Source organism: Clytia hemisphaerica, unplaced genomic scaffold (assembly GCF_902728285.1).
Source record: "Clytia hemisphaerica strain Z4C2 unplaced genomic scaffold, Clytia hemisphaerica genome assembly, whole genome shotgun sequence".
Taxonomy (NCBI): Eukaryota; Metazoa; Cnidaria; class Hydrozoa; order Leptothecata; family Clytiidae; genus Clytia; species Clytia hemisphaerica.
Genome location: NW_027103987.1, coordinates 840,792 through 849,008, shown reverse-complemented (window position 1 = coordinate 849,008; position 8,217 = coordinate 840,792). Strand labels below are relative to the sequence as shown.

Genomic DNA, 8,217 nt, shown 5'->3' with positions numbered 1-8,217 from the left:
ATTTTGTAAACATTGGCGTAGCATCGAAGAGTGCGATTGACGATTAATTGCTCTCTATAGAATGCAATTGAATATTAATTGCTCTCTATAGAATGCAATTAACGATTAATTGCTCTCTATAGAATGCAATTAACGATTAATTGCTCTCTATAGAATGCAATTAACGATTAATTGCTGTCTTTGAAGGCGCGCCAAATAAGAAAAAATAACTTATCGTGCGATTATGCCTTAAAGCTAAATTTAAATAAAAAAGCAAAATTGATACACTTAAATTATATGACCTCAATATCTTTGTCTGAAATCATTTTCGTGATAGTCACTTTTCGCAAAAGGGGTTTTATGTCCAATTTAATAATCAACCATTGGTAAATTTTCCAAACATTAATAACTGGCATAATCAAACTAATCCATTTGTAAAATTGGGATTTTAAAACAATTCCCTTTTCGATGTTGACATCGCTCATCCTGATTATGCGTTTCGTCTTTATCTCACCGTTTCGAAGTATTTCAGGTAATTCGTTTAAAAATGTTTGAATATTTCGTTGGTACGATATCTCTGTTTCTTCATCATCGAATCGAATATCGAAATCGATCATTTCAACAACATTCTGATTTTCCTTTAACTTTAGCAACTCACGATGGTCAATTTGACTCAAATCAATACAGTATTTATAATCAAAAATTTTTTCCACACTCCAAACCACATGCTTCATTTTCCAAAATTTCCAGATAGGCTTTGGTTCAACCATTTCGCAATATGTTACCACTCGTGGATTCAATTTAATGTTATCATTGATTTGTGTTTTCAAAGACATCGCTCTACTTTGAAAAGCTGAAACTGATTCGACCTGACACAACAGTTGAGAAACCACTATAAACCAATGGATAAATGACAAAGAAGCCCATGTTCCAAAAACACATTTGATAATCGTCGAGTCTGGCAAAAAGAATCCGAGAAATGCCATACAAAACTCTGAAACAGTAAGAAAATTTTCTTCCTAAAATGCACTGCAAGGTTTGAAATGAGGAAAGATGAGAAAAATTAGGGGGAAATTTACTCGATTTCTTGAAGTTGCTCGATTTTTTAGTCAAAGCACTTGTTTTACATTTTTGGAAAGGTAATGGGTAGGGGAATCAAAATAACATAAGTCAAAAATAAAAAAATGTAGTGTTTCCGGAAACCGGCCGGGTGAAGAAAATAATTTTTCCGACCCAGTCGCAGACTATGGGTTCATCATTTATAAGTTGACCGTTCAAGCTATCAAACGTCGTTTGCTTAGATATTCACACAAGTTTTGTTCGTTAAAAATAGCAACAAAAAAATTTTTTTCCGGCCGGCCGCATCAGAGCTTTTTTCCTTCACCCGCATTCCGGAAACACTACATTTTTTTATTTATCGCCTAAGTGCCAATTTTTTTTCAGACAATTTATGGTGAGTTTTTCAGACAAATACGACGGTCTCAGGCAAATTCATAGGGTTAAAATTTAGTGAAAATTTTAGCTTGAGAAAAGAAAGCCCTGTTGTATATTTTTAGAAGGCTCTCAAAAAATTAAGATTAGAGATATATTGCGAGTATAGGTAATTTCTGTACCTAATAATGTTTTTCAGCCAGAAACAACTATTTTGTCCGCTTTTTGCACTTTTTGAAGCTCGAGTTAGTTAGTAGAAATTATATATACTCGCAATATATCTCTAATCTTAATTTTTCATAAGCCAAAAATTCAAAATTTGAGGTCTTTTCGACAACTCTAATAGGGTGTTTAAATAGGGTATCCTGATTTAAAAATAAAGTTTTCGAGTAAATTGACTTTTATTTCAAAATTCAATTCTTGGTAGAAACCCCTATAAAATCAATTTTTTCATCCTAAAATTAAGAAAAAGTGAAACCTTTCAGGCAAGAAGCGAGTTGATTTCTATAGAATACAGACAATTTTTAGGTTATTTTGGCCAATGAAACAATTTTTGAGAATTCTTTGACCTTACCCCCTGAAATATTTTGGTTAAAACGTTTAGCAACCACATCCCAGTCTCCTAAAATCTTAAAATTCTTATCTTTTGAACAGATTAGCGTAAAATAACAAGTGACCCCATTTTCTGACGTAAAATTTCATTCTCTTTCTGTTTGAATCAAAGTCAAAATTAAAATCAACTTTTGAAATCTAAGTTTTCAAAAAACCGGTAAAAAGGGGCCCCCCTAAAAAGAGGGCATGATTTTTTCTTTTTTTTTCTTTTTGGAAAATCATTTCCTTCAAGAATATATATAGTTTTGCTAAAAGCTTAATGTCAAGAAAAAGTATTTTTGGGCCCAGTGGGAGAAAATAACCCCTTTTTGACCACAATGTTCATTTAAAGTTAATTTAGAATATATCTATACTCACGGAATTGAAGGACTTTTAAACGAACACATTTCAATTCAATCCAATGTCGAACACGAAATGCAAATAGCCCATCGAATAAATGAAAGATAATATACACTGCAAAAACACTACCAGTTTCCGTGGAATTTATATAACTTTCGAATACTCCACCACCACCAACCAGGCTACCAAGAATTAAAACACAAAATGAAATAATGTAATAAGAAAGCAAACTACCATAGTCCATCCAAAAAGTCATCTTATATTTGCCCTACTTTCGTTTTTATACTGTATGTAAATTTACATTTCTTTATTTCTGCTGTTATTATACATACAAGGTGTTCTGTAAAATGGATAAGATAAAAACATATCATTAAACTTGATTAAAGGTTTTGTTTTTGAATAAGAGTGATATCGTTTCCTTGCTCATCAATTTTAATTCACAAGCTTTTTCACATTGGTTTGACACGGATGCGGAGCAAGATTGGTCAGAAAGCGGAAAAGAAAAACATTTTTTGCTTACTGCATATCAGCATAATATAACAATAGCAGACACTGTCCTGATATGAAATATATGTCTGATACGCAACTGAAACACTTTTATGTAAAAAATAAAACCTTTAAGTACACACTTAGTACAGATGACAAGATATTTATTTTGTGCTTTGTATTATTCCGCACCTTGTATGTAAACCAATTTCTCACAACATATGAAGCGACGGTAAAAAGGAATGATGAATTAAAAAGTAGGAAGTATAAAAAATAAAAGGTATCAATAACATCATTTAATACAATAGATTGAATTAATAACATCATTTAATCGCGCGATGGGTTATATTTTTTCTTATTTGGCGCACAATCAATCGTTAATTGCACCCTGTAGAGAGCAATTAATCGTTAATTACACTCTTGGATGCAGCGCCAATGTTTACAAAATTGATTTTAATGTTTTTTCTTACATTTTTTTACATCGAACGTTTTAATTGCATTCGAAATTCATAATTCGAAAATTTTAAATTTTAAAAAATTTTGAATTTAGCTCTACCTTGGTATTGGGCACTTTGTCACCACAAATTACTGATGCTGTTGTTAAAACTCTTAGTGTAATTTCTGTAATTTACTTTCCTAACTGGGAAAAGTAGTGAAACCCAATGTGCGATTAGTTCGTAATCGCATAATCCTAATAACTCGTACAATTCGAAAATTGCACTTACGATACTAATTAATTTCGTTTTCATAAAACAAAATAGTAGCCTAGTTGTGGAAAAATGATCACCGGTAACCGATTTGATGATGATGCTAAATGATTGATCAGAAAGTTAAAGCATAGCCCGGGGGTACTACCTTTGCCGACCGACCGACGGGGTGCTCCGCTTAGGTTCGAAAAATAGTCCCTACGTGGGACTCGTTTTTTCAAACATTTGAATGGGACTGAAATTCCAAATTTTTTTTCAAATTTTCTACTTTTTCCCTAAATTTTCCAAAAAAGGCACCCTACGAGGGACTAATTTTTCTATTTCGGTGGTTTTGCGACTCATGAAGGTTAAAAACACAGAACTCTACAAAACCGTCGGTAGTATAAGGAGCTGGAATCCATAAATGAACGCCAGCAGCCAAGTCCGACCGGGCTTACCTCCACCCCTTAAACTTTTCCAATTTAGTGACCTTGTTTATTGTCATCATCTTATGAAGAGACATTATAATGTCAATATTTCGCAAATTGTAAACTTACATTTCCCGCATTCAAAATACGATTGAGTTTTAAAAGGATCTTAAAGACAATATCTCTCATTTACTCGGGGACTTTAAGAATGCAATGGGAAAGAGGTACGGCTTTCAAAAACTGGCAATGAAAATTACAGTTTGTTCTACTTGTTCAGCATAAATCATATTTGACGAAATAGTCGTTTAAGTGCTTAGATAGACCTTTTTTAAGTAAGTTTTTTCTTATAAAATTGTACAGACCCCCGACAGGATGGACAGTGATAAAACTTTGAAATGGTGAACTTTTGAGTTTTCTGAATTTCAGCCAGGAAGCATAAAACATTTCAATATAAAATAACGGTTTACATGTGAGCTGTTTCCTTATTTAAAGATCTTACTGATATGTTCAACATTTCCAAGGAACAAGGACCAAGTTCCTCTTATAAGATATTATTAAAAAATTGGATATGATCTTGTCAATTATCCGCTTAATGAGATAAAGTGGACCATAGGTTTTTACTTGTCTAGATAAAGGTTATATTAGGGTTTGAATGAATTAGAGAGAGTGTTTTATTGTTTCATAATAAATTACATTTTAATTTTCTTTTTACCAAGAAGAATTTTCAAATAAGTATGTACAAACACCCAAACAATCAAGCATAGCATACATCATGGCCTTATCGAGTATTCAAAAAATAGATCTGATTTGTTATATGCAATTTTGATTGTTTGTGAATTTATCAAAACCAAAAACAACAAGGTCAACTTGTTGTTGGTGGATAAGTGTAACAGAAAAATATAAATCTTATGTACAAATTTCAATAACGAAATATATGGATATAAAGTTTTAAAGGAATGAATTTGTCATTTAGACAGAAGAAAGAATAGGAAATAAGTCCAGAAAATCATCATCAATTGTATTGGAAGGTGAAAAATCTGTCCTTTCATCCTCTGATCCAAAGCCAGAGTCAGAATCCAAAAGACTAAATATTTCTGATAACTCATGAGATGGTTTGAATGTTTGGTTAGATTTTTGAACTGTCTTTGAAACTTCAGCTGGTAATTCGGAAATAAGCGATACAACATCAAGGTCTGCTTCATCTATAGTATTGCCGGGTCCATCCACAAGGTCTTGGATTTCTTGGCAGAGGGAAAATAATTCAGTGGTGTCTTCGGTAGACAATTCTGGATTATCGGTATAAGATTCATTTGAAGTAACAGTTGTATCAACTGTACTTTCTTGTTGGAGACGTTGCTCTTTTGAAGAATCAATTTCTTCTGTAAGAGATATTTGACCACTACTTCCTGCTCCGATTCGTTCAAGGATGTCAAGCAGTTGGCCAGTCTGGGATTGGCTAACCACATCGTGACTAATGAAACAAGAAGAACCTGAAGCTTCTGCTGCAGAGAAATTCTCCCAAGTGATGCGTACTCGGTGTCAGTTTCTTCTTCTTTCTTAATCACAATATGATCATGGTCTCCGACAGTTGGTGTAATAATTGGTGATTGTGTTATATTTAATGTTTTTGGTTGTTCAAAATCTCCATCACTCATGCCCAGTTTTAATCGCATAGTTTTGTTTTGTGACATGAGGAAGGTCATATTTGTCCGTAATTCATCATTGCTCTTTTTCAGTTCTTTGTTCTGTGATTGAAAAAAAATAAGTTGTTAAGTTTTTACCTTAAAGGCAATAGCGCTATACTTATAGTAGGGGTCGGATTTGGTGGCACTTCCATGGTATACTCTGAAATACATGCTGATGTCAGCCCGGAAGCTGATTGGCTTAACAGACAGTTATACGCGGTTTAAGAGTATAGCTAAAACTTTGTTATGTTTTCAACAGTAAACGAAAGTGAATGAAGACAAAATGTAAACAAAAAGATTGCAAAGAAGTTTTCACTAAATTCACAATAGAATGTCTTCATTTAAAAATAGAAACACTCGATTTCATTCAAAAGAAAAAGACATTCTTTTTTTCTTTCAGTTTTATGTAAGTCTTTTTCTGTTGTTGTTGAACATTATAGTAAATTATATTCACTTTTTTGAATATATTTTTTGGAATAAAGTCACTTTTGGTTTTTGTTATGATCCAGCACTCCTAAATACTCCTCCGTATGGATGTTTGTGCCAATGCTAGATCAGCATTTCATAAATATACCATGCGTCGTTCCCTTTAATGAACATTTTCAAAGCAAACGCCAATAGCAATTCTAGTAATAAATACAACCTTCCAATAATTTGCAAAACATATTTAGTTACTCTCCATAATTTGGGGTTTAGGTTAAAGAACCAATTAGGCAAAAGACCTGGTAAATAGGTTAATTCAAGGCTAAGGCTGGGCTTAAAATTGTTGGTTTGCCGTTACCGAAATTTTTGTCCATGGAAGGGTTAACAGTTTGTTTACATTTATATAATTTTAAATAAAAAACAGAAGTGCTAGCAGGGAATTTACGATTCTTGTGCTTGAGACAAACAAGATACGAGTTTTGATTTTTTATTGTTTGAAGTTTTTGAAGGAAAAAAAATCTTCTTTAAAATGGCAATAAATTTTTTTGGGTTGGCAGGTTTCGAGGTAGGGTTGGTCAGGTGACGGCAAACCAACAATTCCAGCCTAATAATAAGATTTACAAAGAAGAGATCAAGAACGATACCTAAATAAGTTGTATTTATAACTAGCCCTCAACTTAAAATTCCAATTGAATCAATTTATCAAAGATAACCCAGCTAGTTATGTCTACCTCTTTCTCCAGTCTATCAACAATATGTTCCAATTGTTCAAGTCGTTCCTTCTTTCGATCTCTAGCATTTTGGGCAGCAACTCGATTCTTTAGTTTCCTGAAATACAATGAAAAAGTTCAGTACTCCCCTGTGTTTAAAAAGTGACCCCTTGTGTCTAAAAAATGACCCCCCTCGCTTGTTAGTTTTAAAATTCTCTTCCAACCTTCCCTGACCTTATTAGGACTCCCCTGTTTATAAATTTGTTAAAATGTTGTCAGTCGTCAAATGAGGAGCCCCTTATTTTCCTCTAAATAGCCAGGCTTTAGTCTATATTTACCTTATTTTGAAGGTATTTAAAGGTATTTAAAGGTACAATTTCAATTTTTCCAGCCCCCTATTTATTCCAACCTACCCTACCTACCCCCGTTTACATCCAAACAAAAATTGTAATGCCAACTCCTAAAGGACCTAGCTAATTAACTTTGCCTTTAAAAAATAGTCTGGATTTTTTAGAAATTTCTTTGGGAAATCTTACCATAAGTATCATGTATAAATTGAAATTTTTACTTATAAACTTTGAAAGTTGGGACTTGAAGTGATGTACCGTGAAAAAGGCTAACTTGCATCATTGGAGGCTAACATGCATAGCCCTCAAATGAAAGACCCAGCTGGTCATTAAAATACAAAAATAAATCAAAACAAAAATGGTAGAGTAGAGCTGCGAGCAGAGCTGCGTAGTTGTATTTTAATGACCAGCCAGGTCATTCATTTGAGGGCTATGCATGTTAGCCTCCACTGATGCAAGTTACCCTTTTTCACGGTATTATTTGAAGCACTGACTCAATTGGTGAGTGAGTGGATGATCCTTATCTGAAAACACTGGATAAAAAAGGTGAAATTGATGGCAAAAGTCTTACCTTCTTATCATTTTTTCTTGTGGTGTGAAATCATCGAGTCTTTTCCTCTTCCGACCAATAATTTCTGGTGATGGATTTTCATCGTCTTCTAGTGAATTTAAAACCTTTTCCGCATCAACATTGGCAAGGCAAAAAATGTTGCCTTTCAATATATTATCTTCTACCATGATTTCAATATGTTTTCCCTTTCCTTAAAATTTTCAGTCAAAAAAACGTCTTCATTCGAAATTTCTCCATGTTGATTTAAAGAGACAAGAGAAAATTTTATAGATGTTTTGCTTCTGATGTTCGTGGTCGCTTCTGATTGGCTGAAAATGACGTTCAATCTCAAAAAGTTACGTAAACTAAACTACGTCACCTGGTTTTCAACTATCCTAACAAAAAAATAAAGATGGTGTTTTTCTAAAATCGCACCTCAGAAACATGTTATTCTATATCCAACCCTTCATGATCAAAATCGTTATTTTTAGAATGATTTTCCAACTAAAATACTCACAGGTTGGATATAATGTCTCTTCTG

General features: G+C 33.2%; 2 protein-coding genes across 2 annotated transcripts; both read right to left on the bottom strand.

The window, feature by feature from the left end:
- Window positions 1-222: 222 nt before the first annotated feature.
- On the bottom strand, window positions 223-2,731 carry LOC136811147 (uncharacterized). Its single transcript, XM_067067764.1, has 2 exons — window positions 2,380-2,731; window positions 223-973 (listed from the first exon to the last, which is right to left on the bottom strand). The coding sequence occupies exons 1-2, from the start codon at window positions 2,615-2,617 to the stop codon at window positions 273-275; spliced, it is 939 nt and encodes a 312-aa protein (XP_066923865.1). The 5' UTR covers window positions 2,618-2,731; the 3' UTR covers window positions 223-272.
- A 1,899-nt stretch (window positions 2,732-4,630) lies between these two features.
- Window positions 4,631-7,950, bottom strand: LOC136811136 (uncharacterized). The gene is made up of 3 exons (XM_067067750.1): window positions 7,698-7,950; window positions 6,801-6,897; window positions 4,631-5,706 (listed from the first exon to the last, which is right to left on the bottom strand). The coding sequence occupies exons 1-3, from the start codon at window positions 7,862-7,864 to the stop codon at window positions 5,164-5,166; spliced, it is 807 nt and encodes a 268-aa protein (XP_066923851.1). The 5' UTR covers window positions 7,865-7,950; the 3' UTR covers window positions 4,631-5,163.
- Window positions 7,951-8,217: the final 267 nt, after the last annotated feature.

Bases quoted from the DNA above. Each gene is read 5' to 3' on its own strand.
- LOC136811147 (XM_067067764.1), bottom strand. From the start codon at position 2,617: ATGACTTTTTGGATGGACTATGGTAGTTTGCTTTCTTATTACATTATT. The intron at 974-2,379 runs GTGAGTATAGAT...TTACTGTTTCAG, and splicing joins TTTAAAAGTCCTTCAATTCC to AGTTTTGTATGGCATTTCTC.
- LOC136811136 (XM_067067750.1), bottom strand. From the start codon at position 7,864: ATGGTAGAAGATAATATATTGAAAGGCAACATTTTTTGCCTTGCCAAT. The intron at 6,898-7,697 runs GTAAGACTTTTG...ATTGTATTTCAG, and splicing joins CAAGAAAAAATGATAAGAAG to GAAACTAAAGAATCGAGTTG. The intron at 5,707-6,800 runs GTAGACATAACT...TTTCAATCACAG, and splicing joins TTGATAGACTGGAGAAAGAG to AACAAAGAACTGAAAAAGAG.